The sequence below is a fragment of the Hylobates moloch genome, unplaced genomic scaffold, assembly GCF_009828535.3.
Source record: "Hylobates moloch isolate HMO894 unplaced genomic scaffold, HMol_V3 SCAFFOLD_14, whole genome shotgun sequence".
Taxonomy (NCBI): Eukaryota; Metazoa; Chordata; class Mammalia; order Primates; family Hylobatidae; genus Hylobates; species Hylobates moloch.
In genome coordinates, this window is record NW_026652289.1 from 49,851,960 (window position 1) to 49,870,868 (window position 18,909).

General features: G+C 46.9%; 1 protein-coding gene across 5 annotated transcripts in view; it reads left to right on the forward strand.

The window, feature by feature from the left end:
- Positions 1-2,355, forward strand: part of RASGRF1 (Ras protein specific guanine nucleotide releasing factor 1) — an 82,759-nt gene extending 80,404 nt beyond the window's left edge. For 4 of the 5 annotated variants that reach the window (XR_009209571.1, XR_009209568.1, XR_009209569.1 and 1 more), the window contains one exon: positions 1,025-1,115. Coding sequence is in view for 1 of the 5 variants with exons in the window: in XM_058427220.1 (XP_058283203.1) it covers positions 1,025-1,117 (93 nt within the window). In the remaining 4 variants the exon portion in view is untranslated. Of the gene's footprint in view, positions 1-1,024 lie in introns of all 5 variants that reach the window. The other variant, XM_058427220.1, reaches the window with a different exon arrangement.
- The last annotated feature ends 16,554 nt before the right edge of the window (positions 2,356-18,909 follow it).

The following is an 18,909-nucleotide window of genomic DNA, read 5'->3' on the forward strand; positions in this document are numbered from 1 at the left end:
CCGTGAGGTTAGAGCTCAGATCTCTCATTGCACATTTAATGCGCAGGCATTCAGCAAAATGCTTCAGAGCAGGAGTGGGGTGGGGAGAGAGGAGAAGACAGGATAACCAAACTCATGTGAGTGCATCTTTCTGATTTTCCACTCTTAAGATTTCTCCCCAGGGTGAGAAAAAGGGAGGCTCTTCTCTCACACAGCCTCCATTTCCACTTGCCTCTCTTGGAGTGAATCTCTCACAGTACCATGTAATCCTAGTGTTTAAATATATTTTGCCCCAACATTTTATTATAAAACTTTTTATTTTATTTTATTTTATTTTATTTTATTTTATTTTATTTTATTTTATTTTATTTTATTTTATTTTATTTTATTTTATTTTATTTTATTTTAAGACAAGGTCTGTACCCAAGCTGGGGTACAGTGGTGTGAACACAGCTCACTGCTGCCTTGACCTCCTGGGCTCAAGTGATCCTGCTGCCTCAGCCTCGCATGTAACTGGAACCACAGGTGCACACCACAATACCCAGCTACTTTTTTGATTTTTTGCAGAAACAGGGTCTCACTTTGTTGCCCAAGCTGGTTTCAAACTCCTGGGCTCAAGCGATCCTCCTGCCTCAGCCTCCCAAAGTGCTGGGATTAGAGGCATGAGCCACCACGCCCAGCCTTATGAAACTTTTCAAATATACAGAAACACCGACAGAATTGTGACAGATGGATCAAACATACAGAAACACTGGCAGAATTGTGAACACATATATCCGCCACCTAGTTTCTACAACTGACTTTTTTTACTTTTGTACCAACCTTAATGTTATGACAATATTAAATAATAATCCTAAAACAATACTTACGTTGACTACTTAAAACTTATGTCAAGATGGAACACTACTGAATGCATTTTTGCCTCATATGCCCACTTGACTCTCCCCAGTAAGAGGCCTGGGCCCTAGGAGATAAAGGGCATCCACAATCAGTACTATGGAGGTCCCACAACCCTCCCATTCCCATTTCTCTTTTCTTTTCTCAGGTAACGCAATATTTACTGGACCAATCTTTTGTAATGGATGAAGAAAGCCTCTACGAGTCTTCTCTCCGAATAGAACCAAAACTCCCCACCTGAAGCTGTGCCCAGCCCAGACCCAGCTGCTCCCGGGGACACGTGCTAGATGATACTGTATATATTCGTTTGGTTTCACTGGATTTTCTTCTTCAGTATGTGCTTCTCCAAGAATACAAATCGTCCTTGTTCTTAGATTCCTGTAGAACCGGAATATGAATTTCTGCACTGTTTCAGACTTCGCCCACCCGTCCCTCCCCTCGTCTCCTGCAGTGCCTGTTTCTTTTAAACAGCTGTACTCTTGGTCCCTCTTCCCTAGACTCCTCACTCTTCTCAGAGGGGAAACAGCACCCTTGCATACAAGAATCTTAGACTCCAGTCCTGCTTCCGTCCCTCCCCAGCCCAGGCTCCTGGGTTGAGGTGGCCACCCAGGCATCCTCCCAGCATGTTCCATGTAGTTGTTATAACTGGGTGGGGGGTGGGGGGCGGCGGGAGGGGGAAACCATATCCTGAAGTCCAGTCATTGACAAATCTTCCCGCTGATGGTGATGTCAATTTCCAAAGCAGCTTCTCCAGCCAAAATCGCAGGTCTCAAAACTCCCCATGTGTCTCTCAGTAACCTGGACGGAAGGGAGTCCTCTCTGCTCAGAACCACACCCCTCGTACCAATGCTGCCATCTCGTTCAGGCCCCACGTCGCTCCTTGCTCTAGGATTAACACCAGATAGCATGAATAGCAGTCTCAATACAACTGGATGAGGCCCTAGACTTCCCGAGGAAACGGAGTCACAAACATCAAGCCACGTCGACTCTTGCCGACCACTGGCCCAGCATCCACTGAAAGTCGGGAACACAAAAATGTCACTTTTCCTCTTTAAGCCGCCTAACGGTCACTACAAGCTTACATTGAGATGCTCTAAGTCTGTATACCTTGTGATAATTAGTACGACACTGTAGAATTAGGAAATCAATAACCAAGTGTTTTTATTGCATATACTGTAGTCCTGTCTAAATGCCTTCTAGCAGGAATATAGTAATGTAGTGCTTATTCTGTGAATATTACCATGTATTTTTTACACTGTACAGTATAGAAAACACAGGTTAACTCCGAAGTGGCAGGCATGCTCCACTACAACAGACAGACAACTTTTGCTGTAAGCAATACCTAGTGGTATGAGAATTCTATTTCAAGTCCTAAAATATTTCAACTTACAGCTTGTTTGGAAAAAAATTTCCATTTTTGTAAAAATATATGTTTCCTGATTACCTCTTGCTAATAAATCTATTCTATCTCAGGGTGAACACCGAGTTTTGGTGGGTTTCATTCGTTTAGTCAAGAAATATTTGATGAGCACTTGCTCCTTACCCAGCCCAGGCTGGGACCGGAGATCCAGAGGGTCAAGGACACCATCCCTGCTTATTAGGCACCAACAGTTTGATGGGGAAGACTGTTTCAGTTGCCTATTGCACCAAGAACAAGCCACTCCAAAACATAATGGCTTAAAACCATTTTTGTTACCTTTCACAGTTCTATGGGTTGACTGGGTCCAGCTGTCAGTTCTTATTTGGAGTCTCTCATGAAGTTTCAGTCACACAGCAACTGGGACTGGAGTCATCTGAAGGCTCAACTGGACCAGGTGGTGTTCTAGTTGGTGCACCAAGATGGTGCTGTCACATGGCTGGATGTTGATGTCTGCTGGGCCGCACTGGGGCTGTTCATGGGATCATCCACACGTGGCCTCTCTATGTGGCTTGGGCTCCTCACAGTCTGGCAGCTGGGTTCCAAGACTGTTCCAGCAGCCTCAGGCAGAAGCTGCAAGGCTGCCCAGATGCCATCCTGCCCAGATGCGTCCTCACTGTCACCCAGGAAGGGAAGCCCCGGAACACCACCCTCAGTCACAGGCATGGGGCCCACCGCAAGGCACAACCCACTCCAGAGCTCCCAAGGCCACCTCCCCTGTGACCTGCAGCCAGCTGGCTCCATATCTGCTTTTCCGTTTCCTCCAGGCATTTTCATCCTAGCCCTACTTTATGCTGGGATCTGAGGGGTATAGCAAGCGGAGAAAGAAGGGATCTAGAGGGAGAAGTTTCTAGATCCTTCTTTTGACTGCCAGCTGGTTTTGATTGCCAGCTTTACCTGCTTCATGAGCTCAGCCAAGTCACTTAACCTCTCAGAGCTTCAGTGTTCTCATCTGAAAAATGGGGATGAAAATGGTATCTCATTACAGAGTAGAATTAAATGAATTATTATAATTAATGGTATTAAGTACCATTAAACAGTTAATGGTAGAGAAGGAAGAGTGTGTTTTGAGGTACCAATGAAGTAGTATAAGACAAGCTGCTTTGTTAACCAAGACATCAGCTGTTACTCCTGGCACCAAAAGCCATCCTGGGGTTCCATGGGTCAGTGGCCTTGATACCAAAGCAAACTTGGGTCCACCTGCCGACACAGCAAAGCCAAGCACTGACATTGGGATTGCAGCGAGAGAAAGTGAGGCATTTATTGCAAGGGCACCAAGCAAGATGAATCATGCCGCTCATGCTTAACACCTGAAGTTAAGTCTTTACCCTACCTGATGGCTTACAGGTAAGAGTTTTTAAAGTTGGGATGGCAGGGGTTACAGGCAAGGTCATAAATCAACACACAGAGGCTGTACATTGGTTGATGTATAAAGGCGGGACATCTTGAGCAGGGTGCCATGCACCGGTCATAGGTGGACTCAAAGATTTTCTGGGCCAGGCTCAGTGGCTCACACCTGTAATGCCAGCACTTTGGGAGGCCGAGGCGGGAGGATTGCCTGAGCTCAGGAGTTCGAGACCAGCCCAGGAAACATAGTGAAACCCCGTCTCTACTAAAAATACAAAAAATTGGCCACGCGCAGTGGCTCACGCCTGTAATCCCAGCACTTTGGGAGGCCGAGGCGGGCAGATCACGAGGTCAGGAGATAGAAACCATCCTGGCCAACATGGTGAAACTCCATCTCTACTAAAAACACAAAAAAATCAGTTGGATGTGGTGGCGGGCGCCTGTAATCCCAGCTACTCGGGAGGCTGAGGCAGGAGAATCACTTGAACCCAGAAGGTGGAGATTGCAGTGAGCCGAGATCGCACCACTGGCCTCCAGCCTGGTGACAGAGTGAGACTCCGTTTCAAAAAAAAAAAAAAATTAGCTGGGCATGGTGGTGCACACCTGTAATCCCAGCTACTGGGGAGGCTGAGGCACAAGAATTGCCTGAACCTGGGAGGCAGAGGTTGCAGTGAGCCGAGATAGCACAACTGTCCTCCAGCCTGGGCGACAGTGCAAGACTCTGTCGCAAAATAAATAAATAAATATTAATAAATAAATTTTTAAAAGATTTTCTGATTTGTAATTGGTTCAGGAAGAGAAGCTTTGTCTAAAAATTTGAGATCAGCAGAAAAAAATATTAGCTCTGGCTTGTGGGCATGACCTCCTACAGGCCCCTCAGGAAGAAATTTAGAACAAAACTGCAGTCAGAGTTCAGTTCTATGTGCCAGTGGGTCCATTTGGTGGGGTCCCTTCCTCTTCACCGAAGGTGAAAAACACAGTTGGGCAGTTTGGCCTTCCAGCCTCAGCAGGGAGGCTTCTGCCTCTGTCCCTACGAGCAGACACTGGGGCAGTGGATGCATCAGATTGGAACTCAAGCATTTCTCCATTTATTCAAAATAGGAAGGCAGCGTGGTGGAGTGATTACAAATTCTAGAGCAGGCCGGGCGTGGTGGCTCACACCTGTGATCCCAGCCGAGGTGGGCGGATCACTTGAGGTCAGGAGTTCAAGACCAGCCTGGCCAACATGGTCAAACCCTGTCTCTACTAAAAATACAAAAATTAGCTGGGCATTGTGAGGTGCCTATAATCCCAGCTACTCAGGAGGCTGAGGCAGGAGAATCGCTTGAACCCCAGAGGTGGAGGTTACAGTGAGCCAGGATCGCACCATTGCACTCCAGCCTAGGCGACAGAGCAAGACTGTCTCAAAATAAAAACAAGCTCTAGAGCAGCGATTACCAACGGGGTGATTTTACTCCTCGCCTCAGAGTCGGGAGACATTTTTGGTGGTCACAGCTGGGGAGGCCAGGTGATACATCTACTAGGTAGAGACCACAGATGCTGCTAAATAGCCTACAATGCACAGGACAGCCCCCACCACAAAGAATTATCCAGCCCAAAATGTCAATCATGCCGAGATTGAGAATCCCTGCTCTAGAGCCAGACTGCTCAGGTTCAAATCCCGGCTTCACTGCTTACTAGCCATACAACCTTAGGCAAGTTACGAGACCACTCTATGCCTCAGTTTTCCCACCTGTGCAATGGAGACAAGAATAGCACCTGCCTTGCAAGGTTGTTGTGAGTATTAAGTGAGCTGCTACAGGTGAGGTGATCAGCACATGACAAGTGCTTCAGAACCATCAGCTGTTGTTCATTCATGAACTATTCCTAGAGCACTTACTTTGTATCAGGCCCCATTCCAGGCATTGCTGACTTAATGAACAAAGCAAATGAGATCCCTGCCCACACAAAGCCTATGTTCTAGTGGGCGGTGGAGAGTGAGCAATTTTTTAAAATACCCAAGGAGGCTGGGCGCGGTGGCTCACGCCTGTAATCCCAGCACTTTGGGAGGCCAGAGGCAGGTGGATCACCTGAGGTCGGGAGTTCGAGACCAGCCTGATCAATACGGAGAAACCTCGTCTCTACTAAAAATACAAAATTAGCTGGGCATGGTGGCATGTGCCTGTAATCCCAGCTACTCGGGAGGCTGAGGCAGGAGAATCACTTGAACCCAGGAGGTGGAGGTTGCGGTGAGCCGAGATCGCACCATTGCATGCCAGCCTGGGCAACAAGGGCAAAATTCCATCTCAAAAAAATAAATAAATAAATAAAATGAAATACCCAAGGTTGGGTGATAAAGACCACGAGGACAACCATCAGGGGAACACTGAGGCTGGGACATCTAGCCTGAAACTTGGATAATGCAAAGCCAGACACCTATGGTTAAGGAAGCTGTGAGGTCATCACTCACTCACTCACCTTGAGAGGGAGCCGGGACTCCTCTTATAGGCCTGCTGGGCACCCCCCAGGGATGGAAATAAAGGAAAATCTTGAGTTCCTTCAAGGGAAATTCTGGGCACCTAGCTCTCCCTGACAAGCAAATGAGAAACTTGATAAGCAAGAAGGTAACAGTAGCCTGAAACAATAGCCAAGGAAGTTAGAGTGATAGGATGTTCCCTACGGAAACCAAAGATAACCTCTTAATATATGTTATTTTTCAGAAACCCAGATGACCCTGGCACACAGATCTCAGGTAAGGGGGAACCGGGACTAACCACTGTCCACCACTCTGCTCTTCCTGAGGGGCCTGGAGGAGGTCATGCCCACGAGCCAGAGCTAACATTCTTTTCTGCTGATCCCAAATGTTTAGACAGAGCTTCTCTTCCTTAACCAATCACAAATCAGAAAATCTTTGAATCCACCTATGACCCATGCCCCCCTCCCCAAGACGTTAGACGTTTTAGGTCCAACCAAATACACAGCCTCCATATTTTGGAGGTTTGGTGGTGGTGGTGGTTTTTTTTTGTTTTTTTTTTTTGAGACAGAGTCTCACTCTGTCACCCAGGCTGGAGTGCAGTGGCGCGATCTCGCTCACTGCAAGCTCCGCCTCCTGGGTTCATGCCATTCTCCTGCCTCAGCCTCCCGAGTAGCTGGGACTACAGGCGCCCGCCACCACGCCCGGCTAATTTTTTGTATTTTTAGTAGAGACGGGGTTTCACCATGTTAGCCGGGATGGTCTCGATCTGACCTCGTGATCCACCTGCCTTGGCCTCCCAAAGTGCTAGGATTACAAGCATGAGCCACCGCGCCCGGCCTATTGGTGGTGGTGTTGGTGGTGGTAGTGGTGGTGGTTATTTGAGACAGGGTCTCACTCTGTTGCCCAGGCTGGAGTGCAGTGGCATGATCATAGCTCATTGCAGCCTCAACCTGCTAGGCTCAGGTGATCCTCTTGCCTCCGCCTCCCAAGTAGCTAGGCCCACAGGTGTGTGCCACCTTGCCCAGCCTGCCTCCATGTATTGATTTATGACATTGCCTGTAACCTCTGCCTCTCCACCTTTAAAAGCCCTTGCTGTAAGCCGTGAGGGAATTCAGTCTTAAGCATGAGCTGCCCAATTCTCCTTGCTGGGTGTCCTGCAATCATTGCCTCCCTTTCTCTCACTGCAATCCCAATGCCAGTGTTTGGCTTTGCTGTACCAGGTGGGCAGACCCAAGTTCTGTTTGGTGACAACCTGCTGCAGATGGTCAGTGTTCTGATCCGGCGGGAGGCACTGGGCAATTCTCAGGGGCTTTCTCGGGACCTACACTAGGATGAGGCAAGAGAAGCACCCACCCAGGCATAACGTTTAAGGGCTGCCCCCAAAAAAAACAAAAAACAGTATTATTATCGAAATGAATAACATTTTACGGCAATGTTTTAAAAAGTCAAAATTGACAATAAAATCCACAATGACCAAAATACCAAAATAATCCAAGACAGGATCAATATTTCTGGTGTTCTTCTTTTGCCTCACGCTTCAAAATGGCAGACACTGGGCTTCTTGGCCCTTGGTCAATGAATCATAAAATACTTCTAGTGTAATGAAAGGAAATAGCACTCCAGGCTGTAGGCTAGTTCCTGGGGAGAGAGGCAGTGGGTTTGCTTAGCTTCTCTGTTTACTGGTGGATGTATGTGGTTGGTTGGTTTTTTAGGGTCTCCCCTCCCAACTCTATGAAGGAATTTTTTAAGGTCAGCACAGATGAAAGTTTGCACCTGGCCTATTAGCATTCTTTGGTGTAAGTGGGTTTCACAATGGCAGATGGTGTCACCTGTTGATGTATGACTGCCCCTCAGCAGGCTTCATGCTCTTGCCTGGTGTTTAACGATTACAGTCTCTTTCCCAAGAGTGGCCCCGTGGAGGCCTCCCTGGCTGCCAGGCCAATAACAAGCTGAAGGGGCAGGTTGTTATTGTCAGGGGAGTATGAAGGTGCCACCCAGAACCACCCAGCCTTCAAGCATTCATGAAGCGCCTGTGTGTGCATACCTAGGTAACAAGCATCTAACCAGCTCCTGACCTCCCCGAGCCCATGACCCAGCTGAAGAGTGGGAAACCACAAGTCAAATAACATGTGTCTAGCTCCCAGCCAACACATCGCTCCAGACTCCAGATCCTTATAGCCAACCACCTAGAAGCCATCTCAATTTGGGGGCCCTATTTCCACCTCCAGTTCACCTGGACCAAACTGATCTAATCTTCTCCATCACATCTCAGTTCCCTCAACCCCCCACTCAGTTGTGCAAGCCAGAAACCCAGAGGTCACCCCAACCCCTCATCTTTCTTTTCCTTCCCACAAAGGGTCACCACATCCAGTCAATATTAACCTCCAATTATCTTTCTGATAGAGGCAGGAGGCAGAGAAATTCTAGGCAGACAAGGGCAGGTCCCCAGCAAAACCCCACCTTCCAGCTGAAAACCCTGAAACCCACAGCCCAAAGTGAGAACTTATCCCTGTTTGCCTGCTCTCTCCCAATTGGTTCTTTCTGAATAATTTTTTTTTTTTTTTTACCAATCAAATGTTGCCTTTTCCAAAACTACCTATGGCCCGTCCCACCCCCCATCCTGTGCCTATAAAGACCCCCAGATTCAGTTGGTAGAGGGGAAGAAGTGGCTTGACTGGAGAGAGGCAACTTGACTTCAGAGGAATGGCTGGACTTCAAAGGAGAGACAACTTAACTTCAGAGAAGAGCCAGCTGGAGACAGCTGGACTTCAGAGAAGATAACCTGCCCATCCCACCACCTCTCCAGCTCCCCTCTCCGCTGAGAGCCATTTCCACCACTAAATAAAATTCTCTGCCTCCACCATTCGTCAAGTGTCTGTGCGACCTCATTCTTCTTGGACACTGGACAAGGGCTTGGGACCCACTTGGTACCCAAAAAAGGCTGTCACACTGGCCCTTTGCCCTCGCTGGTGGAGGGCAACCACCCCACACGATGAAGCAAGGGACTCACTGAGCCAATAACACATTGGACATTGTCCATGGACAGTGGAGCTAAGAAAGCATTGTAACACGCCCTCTGGGGTTTCAGGGGTCACAAGCATCTCCACCTGGGTGCCACTGCGGCGCCTGCACAGAGCCTGCTCCTGCTAGTGCTCAAAGCAGCCAACCAGAGCTCACACTTGTTCACCCATGCCTGATCTGCCCATGGGGCCTGCATGGAGCCATTATGCTAAGTGAAATAAGCCAGTCACAAAAGAACAAATTCTGTATGACACCACTCATATGAAGTACCCAAAGTAGTCAAATTCATAGAGACAGTAAAATCGTGGCTGGCAGGGGCAGAAGGAAGTTATTGTTTGATAAATATAGAGTTTCAGTTTTGCAAGGTGAAAAGAATTCTGGAGATGGACCGTAGTGGTAGCTGCACAATAATGTAAAATTCCTTAATGCTACTGAAACATACATTTAAAAGTGGTTAAGCCCTGGCACAGTGGCTCATGCCTGTAATCCCAGCACTTTGGGAGGCCGAGGCAGGTGGATCTTGAGGTCAGGAGTTCAAGACCAGCCTGGCTAACATGGTGAAACCGCATCCCTACTAAAAATACAAAAATTAGCCAGGCATGGTGGCATGCACCTGCAGTCCCAGCTACTCGGGAGGTTTGAGATAGGAGAATCTCTTGAACCCAGGAGGTGGAGGTTGCAGTGAATGGATATCATGCCACTGCACTCCAGCCTGGGCAACAGAGCAAGACTCTGTCTCAAAAAAAAAAAAAAAATAAGGGTAAGATGGTATATTTTATGTTATATGTATTTTATCACAATAAAAAATTTTAAATAACAAACCCATAATGCATAATGCATTATGCATTTTTTCAAAATAAAAAATAGCCATTTTCCAAAACAAATAGTTTAGTGAGAAGACTGGCATCATTTTACATTTTTGCAAATCTCTTTAATATGTAGCTTAACAGAGGCAGCTGCTTCTGAATTCAATCAGCTATGATATCACAGGCCACGTAGACTTTGGAAAACTACTGTATGCTCACGAGATAAGAAGAAGGAAAAGGACAGATAATGTCTTAATATTGGAACAGAAATTGTCTCTACCTCACAAACGCCTTTCTTTTGAAAACCACCACTCTGCACCAAGCCTTGATTGGACTTGTGTAATCTTTTTTTTTTTTTTTTTTGGAGACAGTCTCACTCTATCCCCCAGGCTGGAGTGCAGTGGTGCCATCTCAGCTCACTGCAACCTCCGCCTCCCGGGCTCAAGCGATTCTCCTGCCTCGGCCTGCCGAGTAGCTGAGAGTACAGGCCCACACCACCGATTCCAGCTATTTTTTTTCTATTTTTAGCAGAGACCAGGTTTCACCACGTTGGCCAGGCTGGTTTCGAACTCCTGACCTCAGGTGATCCACCCGCCTCGGCCTCCCAAAGTGCTGGGATTACAGGCGTGAGCCACCGTGCCCACTAGACCTCTATAATCTTGCCTTCTCAAACTCTCAGGCTTTCTACATCCTTTCTTGGGCATTAATCTTCCTTCCAATCCTTTTCTCGGCTACAGCCGAAGTGATCTTTCCAAATACCAATCAGATCATATTGCTCTTCTCCTTTAAATTCTCTAAGGACATCCCATTCCTCTCAGGATAAAGTTCAAAATCCTTAATCCTGTGGTTTCCTTGTCTATCTCCTCTCTCCTTGCTTCCTGGGCTCCAGCCACACAAGCCTTCACTCTGTGTTTCCAACCAAGTTTCTTTCCAACTCCAAGCCTTTGCACATGCTATTCCCACTTTTCCTCAATATTTATCAGATGGTCTTTCAAGACACCATACCTCTGTCATACATTCTCATGCCTCCTATTTCTTTTCCTTACATAATTTGTTACTTAATTCCTATCTTCCTCACTAAAGCATAAACTCCACAAGGGCAAAAACATGGCTACTTTATTCATCACTGCCTGGTATATTGTCAAATTCTACAGTGAAAGCTTATTGAATAAATGAATCAGGTCTTTTCTACTCAAAATGTGACTCCTAAACCAGCAACATTTGGATGGCCTAGGAATTTATTAGAAATGCAGAATCTCAGGTCACAACTAGACTTCCTGTATCAGAATCTGCATTTTTTGCTTTTTTTTTTTTTTTTTGAGACAGAGTCTCGCTCTGTCACTCGGGCTGGAGTGCAGTGGCGTGATCTCGGCTCACTGCAACCTCCACCTCCCTGGTTCAAGCAATTCCCCTGCCTCGGCCTCCTGAGTAGCTGGGATTACAGGCGCATGCCATTACCACCATGCCCGGCTAATTTTTTTGTATTTTTATTAGAGACAGAGTTCACCGTGTTGGCCAGACTGGTCACGAACTCCTGACCTCAGGCAATCTGCTCGCCTCAGCGTCCCAAAGTACTGGGATTACAGGTGTGAGCCACTGTGCCCGGCCCAGAATCTACATTTTAACAACATCCCCAGGTGATTTGTATACACTTGACCATTTTAGAAGCACTGGTATAATAATGTAAAACAGTGACACTCTGTCTCAAAAAAAAAGAAAAAGGAAAACCCTCCTACACATGCCCTGATGTAACCCTTCCCTATAGAAAGACCCCATAAAACTAATCCACACGCTACCCTTGAGGAGCAGCTGTTCCTTTTCCTTTCTCGGTTCTGGTTCCCTTGTACACAAGCTAAAATAAACTTTCTTTGCTACTGTGTCTGGTGATCTCTCTTGATTTCTATCCTGAGAGATTATAAGAACCCAGGTTGCCACTAACAAAAGCACCTACCACACCTGACTGTTTATATCACTCTCAGCATGGTGGGCACCATCATCCCCATTTTGCAGATGAGGAAACCAAGATTGTTGCACAGCAAGTGTCCAGCCCAAAGTTAATAATAAATGTCAGAGCAAGGGTCTCCTGTCAGGTTCACCTTCCTTTCCCACTTCCCTGCCTTCATCAAAGCTGCTCCCTCCACCCTGAGCACCATTTTTGCTCTATCTTTTCTGCCTTTCCAAATCCCATCCTTCTTCAAATGTCCTTCCCTCCAGGAAGCCTTTCCTGATTTTCTCCCAGCCAAGGGCTTCATCTGTACCCATCTCAGGTCAATAGGCTCTACCTGATGGCACAGACCCATGTCACTTCCTTCACACGAGATTCCACACGGGCCAGGGAAGTCTGACTTGGCTGTTGTCTCATGCAGCTCCCTGATCCACGTCTGACCCATGGGAGATGCTCAGGAATCAGGTCTGATTCAAAGTAGGGCTCCGTGAAAAAGGAGATAAAGTGGACTTCATCCAAATTATAACTTCTGTGCATCAAAGGACACCATTAAGAAAATGAAAGGACAACCTATAGAAGGGCAAAAAATATTTGCGAATCAAGTATCTCACAATGGTTTAGTATTCAGAATACACAGAGAACCCCTATAACTCAACAACAAAAATCAGACAACCCAATTAAAAATCAATTAGCCAGCTGTGGTGGTGGGCACCTATAATCCGAGATACTTGGGGGGCTGAGGCAGGAGAATCACTTGAACCCAGGAGGTGGAGTTTTCAGTGAGCCAAGATCGGGCCATTGCACTCCAGCCTGGGCAATAGAGCAAAAACTTCATCTAAAAAAAAAAAATAGACAAAAAATTTGAATAGATATTTCTCCAGAGAAAATGCACAAATGGCCAACAAGCACATGAAAAGATGTTCAATACCATGGTCATTAGGGAAATACACATCAAAACCACAATGAGATACCACTTCATGCCCACTAGAAGAGTTATGATCTAAAAAAAAAAGGAAAATAATAAGTGTCAGTGAGAATATGGAAAAATAAGAACCCTCATACATTGCTGGTGGAAATGTTAAATGGTTTGGCTGCTGTGAAAAAATAGTCTGGCAGTTTCTCAAAAAATAAACAGAGTCACCATATGACCCAGCAATTCCACTCCTAGGTTTATATCCAAGAGAAACAAAAATGTGTCTACGCAGAAACTGGTACACAAATGTTCATGGCAGCATTATTCATAATAGCCAAAAGGTGAAAACAGGCCAAATGTCCATCAGCAGATGAGTGGATTTTAAAAACGTAGTATAGGCCAGATGCAGGGTGGCTCACACCTGTAATGCTAGCACTTTGGAAGGCTGAGGCTGAGGATGAGTTGCTTGAGCTCAGGAGTTCCAGACCAGCCTGGGCAATATAGTGAAACCTTGTCTCTACAAAAAAAATACAAAAATTAGCTGGGCATGGTGGGGAGTGCCTGTGGTCCCAGCTACTCAGGAGACTGAGGTGAGAGGATCACCTGAGCCTGGGAGATGGAGGATTCAGTGAGCTATGATCACACCACCGCACTCCAGCCTGGGCAACAGAGGGAGACTCTGTCTCAAAACCCTGTCTCAGAAACAAAAACAGGCCCTGTCTTTACTAAAAATACAAAAATTAGCTGGACGTGGAGGCATGCACCTGTAATCCCAGCTACTCAGGGTGGCTGACGCAGAAGAATCACTTGAACCCAGAGGCAGAGGTTGCGGTAAGCTGAGATTGCACCACTGCACTCCAACCTGGGTGACAGAGCGAGACTCCGCCTCAAAACACACACACGCACACACACACACACACAAACACACACACAAAATGTAGTATAGCCATACAATAAAATATTACTCAGCTTTAAAAAGAAATAAGTACTAATGCATGCTATAACTTGGAAGAACCTAGAAAACATTATGCTAAGTGAAAGAAGAGAGACACAAAAGGTCTCTTATCATATGATTCCTCTTACATGAAGTGTCCAGAATAGGCAAATCCATAGAGACATAAAGCCGAGTAGTGGGTGCCAGGGGAACGAGGTGGGGAGAGGGGAATGAGGAATAATTAGTTCATGGGTATGGGGTGTTCTTTGCAGGTGATGAAAAAGTTTGGAAACTAGAGAGAGTTGATAGTTGCACAGCATTATAAATGCACCAAACACCACTGAATTATACACTATAAAATGGCCAATTTCGTGTTATGTGAATTTTGCCTCAACAAAACAAGAGGAAAACTGGCTGTAACTGCTCATTCACAAAGCACTTCAGATGTGACCAGGAGATTATTTCGATTAATGGGATAATTGAATTGCATACCTTAAAATGGTTGAGTATATGATATATGAATTTCACTTTAATTTTTTAAAAGTAAAAAAAAAAAGAAAGAAAAAGGGATTGGCGAGGGAGAGCTTCTCAGAGGAAGAGTCTTAAACTTGTTCTTGAAGGAATAGAAGAAGCCCAGGGTTTCTGGAGAGAAGAGGGGCTGGGGTGACCCAGATAAGGTAGACTGTAAGTGATGGGTTGAGCTTCAATGGGGTGAGGAGTCCAGGGAGAGAGGGGCCCCTGGGGGTGGTGGGGAGGTAGAGGCACGTGGTGGGTGGTTGGGCCTGGGTATGGGGCTGGATGGGTGGCTGGTCCCGGAAGCGTGCAGAGGCACCACAATAGGGCTTGGTGCTGAAATCTTGCAGGCTCAGTTCCTACCTGGCCTGATTCCATTTTCATTCAGTCAAGCCCTTATCAGCCCTTGTTTGCTTGTTTACTATGCAATTATTACCCAAATCAGACCAAGTGACTCATGACCCAGAAATAGTCAAGGCCCTTCTCATTGCCAGGAAGGAGAGTTAGGAATGTCCTGCTCACGTCGGGCAGGTCCAAGCAAACTTGCAATCCTCTCTGGTCACTGCCTCTTCTGGGTCTCTCCATGGCCCCAACTGTGCCTTTCTATTTCTTTGTTCCCTCTAAACCTTGCACCCACCTGCAAACACCATCCACCCATTTTTGCTTCTCTCGAGAGACTTCTCAAGGCACCCACAAGTCTAATCAAGAGGTGAGTACAGCACCTCCAAATGTCTCTATTCCAGGACCTGAAGCCCTTCAAACATCACCTTCAATGCCACAAGCCTTTTACCATCTGACTCAGAATAAACAGTAACAACCACTGCTACTGCTACTGCTACCGTTTGTGTTGTGCCTGCAGAGAGCCAGGCTCTGTGTTTGAGCACTAACACATGAGTGTGTTCCATTTCACTGAAGCCACAGGAAACCAGTGGAGTGATTTTCAAAATATTTAACTACCAGTGTGGCGTGGGCACTGAACCACTCAGACTAACAGCCAAACAGGTACAAACTGGCTAAAGATCAGTCAGCTGCAGGAAACCCTGAAAAGTCATAAAGGAGTAAACATGAGTGTGTGGTGCAGATTATTAATTCAGGAGTTCAGGGAGAGGAAGTTTCCGTAGAGGAGCAATTCAACTGGGGTGAAATTTAGAATGGATTGAGGAGGGTGTGGCTAAGAAAGAGGTGAGGTGGGCAGAAGGATTGAGATGGGGCTGTGTCCAGGACAGGAAGTAGACCTGTGAACTGATGCTGAGTGCAGTGGTGGTGGGCATTACAAGCAGGATAAGGATATATCACACAGGGTCTTAAGTGCAAAGCAAAGGAGTATAGGCTGTGAAAATTTGTGAACAAAGAGAGACTGAAGGAGGCCCCGGAAAAGAAACAACTGGAGGCTGTAACTGTGGGATTCAGAACTCCTGCCTCTGAACTCCAACTTCCCCTAGAAGCAGGAATTATGCCAACTAAGCTGGGATAAGCTCACACTGCACGGGAGTTTGCAGCTTGCAGAAAAGTTCAGAAATGAGTACTCTATTACAGGGCCAGGACTAGGGTGAGAGCAGCGAGGCATATTACTGAGGTGCAAAACGTAAGGGAGTGCCCAAAAATGCAGTAATCAAGATAAATAATACTTGAACACAATATGTTTTAAAGTGAAAAGGTTAATGCAAAAAAACACATGGTGAGCAAAATGTCACATTTTAAAAATAAACATGGTATCAGGCAGTTGCTCACGCCTGCAATCCCAGCACTTTGGGTGGCCGAGGTGGGCGGATCACCTGAGGTCAAGAGTTTGAGACCAGTCTGGCCAACATGGTGAAACCCCATCTCTACTAAAAATACAAAAATTAGCCAGGCGTGGTGGCGTGTGCCTGTAATCCCAGCTACTCAGGAGGCTGAGGTGAGAGAATTGCTTGAACCTGGGAGGCGGAGGTTGCAGTGAGCCGAGATAGCGCCATTGTACTACAGCCTGGGCAGCAAGAGTGAAACTCCGTCTCAAAAATAAATAAATAAATAATCGATCTTTGCACTTGCACAGCATAACCTCGCTGCTTCACCCTAATCCTGGCTGTGATGAAACACCAGCTTCTGGACTTTTCTGCAGGTCTCCACACTTTTCTTGGCTGTAGGTGCAGCATCTCCAGGGTTTGGCCAAAGAGGTGGTGTTCTCCATGTTCTCTGACTTTCCAGGGGACAAACAGTGCCTTCTCATTCAGTCAATGGACATTTTTCAGGCTGGACTTCTCTGACCCACAGCCAAGGGAAGTAACCAAGGTGGCTAGGCAGGATGTCTCCTGGCCAACAGCACTAACAAGAGTTCAAATTCACATTACAAGCCAACTGAAGCTGCTTTGGTGGCTGATCCTCCTTGATGCAGACTTACACCCCTACTGTATTCGTTACCTTTTCCACTCTACAAACTTTGGTCACTCATCCCTGCATCCATCCATCCCTCCTTCCACCCATCCATCCAACAATACAGCTGTTTGTCCATCTTGCCATGGACAGAGCCGTCTATCCAGCCATCCCTTCTTCTATTCATTCATCCACACATGTATCCAAACACATAGCCAGGCGCCCAACCACTGAGCCAATGCTCTACCCACCTACCATATAAAATCAGCCTGTGGATGTGGAAGGAGTCCCACTTCTTACCAGCAGGCCTACTTAACTTCTCCAAGTCTCAATCTCTTCATCTGAAAATTGAAAATTGAGTATGTGTATGCTCATAAGGGCCTTCACAGGGTTGTTATGAGCAGTAAATAACAAAACCCATGTGAATGGTGGCTATTAGATTACTATGGTAAGAAAATGAATGTGGCGAAAGGCCCAGCTTGTCTGCTACGATGTTGACTCTAACAGGTGGTCTGGAAAACCAGTCAAACCTGTAGTTAACAGTTCGGGGGGGTGGGGGAGGGGGGTGATAAAGTTGTGTTATCCTTTTTGTTATCCCCAGATTCAGCTTAAGAAAAAGAATAAATGGATGTGGGGCAGGTAACAACGACTAGAACATTCATGCAGGAGGCATTCTGCATGCAGGCAGTGACTGCAGATTCCAGGACCTGTGGTTGGTGGACTCCTACTGATGTTTCTGGGAACTCCAGACCTGGAAGTTCAGGAAGGTAGGCAAGCCTCAGGACTCACTGTCATCACTTGTTCCCATGGGGCAAACGCTTTAGTGGAGTAGAACTCTGGACTCAGGTAGCCGGGGGTTCAAATCCCACTCTTACTTACTTGTGTGGCCTTAGACAATGTACATAAGTGCCTCAGTTATCCCATCCATACAATGGGGATTAAAAAGTGAAGATTCTGCTGATGCGGTGGCTCAGGCCTATAATCCTAGCACTTTGGGAGGCATTGGCCGGTGGGTTGCCGGAGCTCAGGAGTTTGAAACCCGCCTGGGCAACATGGAGAAATCTCGTCATCTACTAAGACACAAAAAATTAGCTGAGCATGGTGGTGGGCACCTGTAATCCCAGCCACTTAGGAGGCTGAAGCAGGAGAATTGCTTGAACTGGGGAGGCGGAGGTTGCAGTGAGCCGAGATCATGCCATTGCACTGCAGCCTGGGTGACAGAGCAAGACTCTGTCTCCAAAAAAACTAAATAAATAAAAATAAAATAAAAGGCGAAGAGTCACAAAGTTTATTTGTGTGAGGCACTTGGAGCAGGGTCCAACACATCCCCACAAGAGCTCATGACTCTGACCATGGATAGGCCTGTTCTTTGCCCTTGGCCTCCCAGCCCCCATATGCACCAGACCTTCAGACCAATGAGGCACCTGCCAGTTTGGGTGTTTCATCTGGTATATTGGTTTCCTCCTATTGTTGTGTTCTAATTACCACAAACTTAGAGGCTTACAACAGCACAAATGTATTCTATGGAAGTTCTGTAAGTCAGAAGTCCATGTGGACTTGGTTGGTTCCCTGGAGGTTCTGGGGGAGAATCTGCTTCCAAGCTCAGTCAGAGGGCTGGCAGAACGCAGTTCCATGCTGGTGAAGGGCTGAGGTCCTGGTTTCATGGCTGGCTGTCACTACGGTTATTTCCAGCTTCTAGAGGTTGCCTGTGCACCTTGGCTTTTGGCCTCCTCCAAAGCCAGCAGTGGCAGAGAGAGTCCTTCTCATGATTCAGCGCTCTCTGACCCCACCTGCCTCATCCCCCCTCTGACTTCTCCGACCTCTCCTTCTGTCCCATCTCTCCGACTCTTCTCCTATGCTCTTCTGCTTCTAAAGGCCCACGTGATTCCATAGGGCCCCTCAGATAACCCAGGATAATCCTATTTAAAGTCAGCTGATTCAAACATTAATTCCATCCACAAAGTCCTCCATGGCAGTTGCTAGATTGTGCTTGAGTGAATAGGAAGCTTTCGAGTTCTGCCTACCAGCCCTGTCCAGCCAAGACTGTGCCAGCAGCTCCAGTCCTCAGCCTCATTTCTGTAAAGGTGCAGAGGACTGGAACCATGGAGAAGCCCTCACAGAGGTGACAGCCAGCTGGAGCCAGAGGGTCAGACAAACTCACCATGAAAGTGTGTGCAGGTTGGCCGGGCGCGGTGGCTCACGCTTGTAATCCTAGCACTTTGGGAGGCCGAGGCGGGCGGATCACGAGGTCAGGGGATCGAGACCACGGTGAAACCCCGTCTCTACTAAAAATACAAAAAATTAGCCGGGCGTGGTGGCGGGCGCCTGTA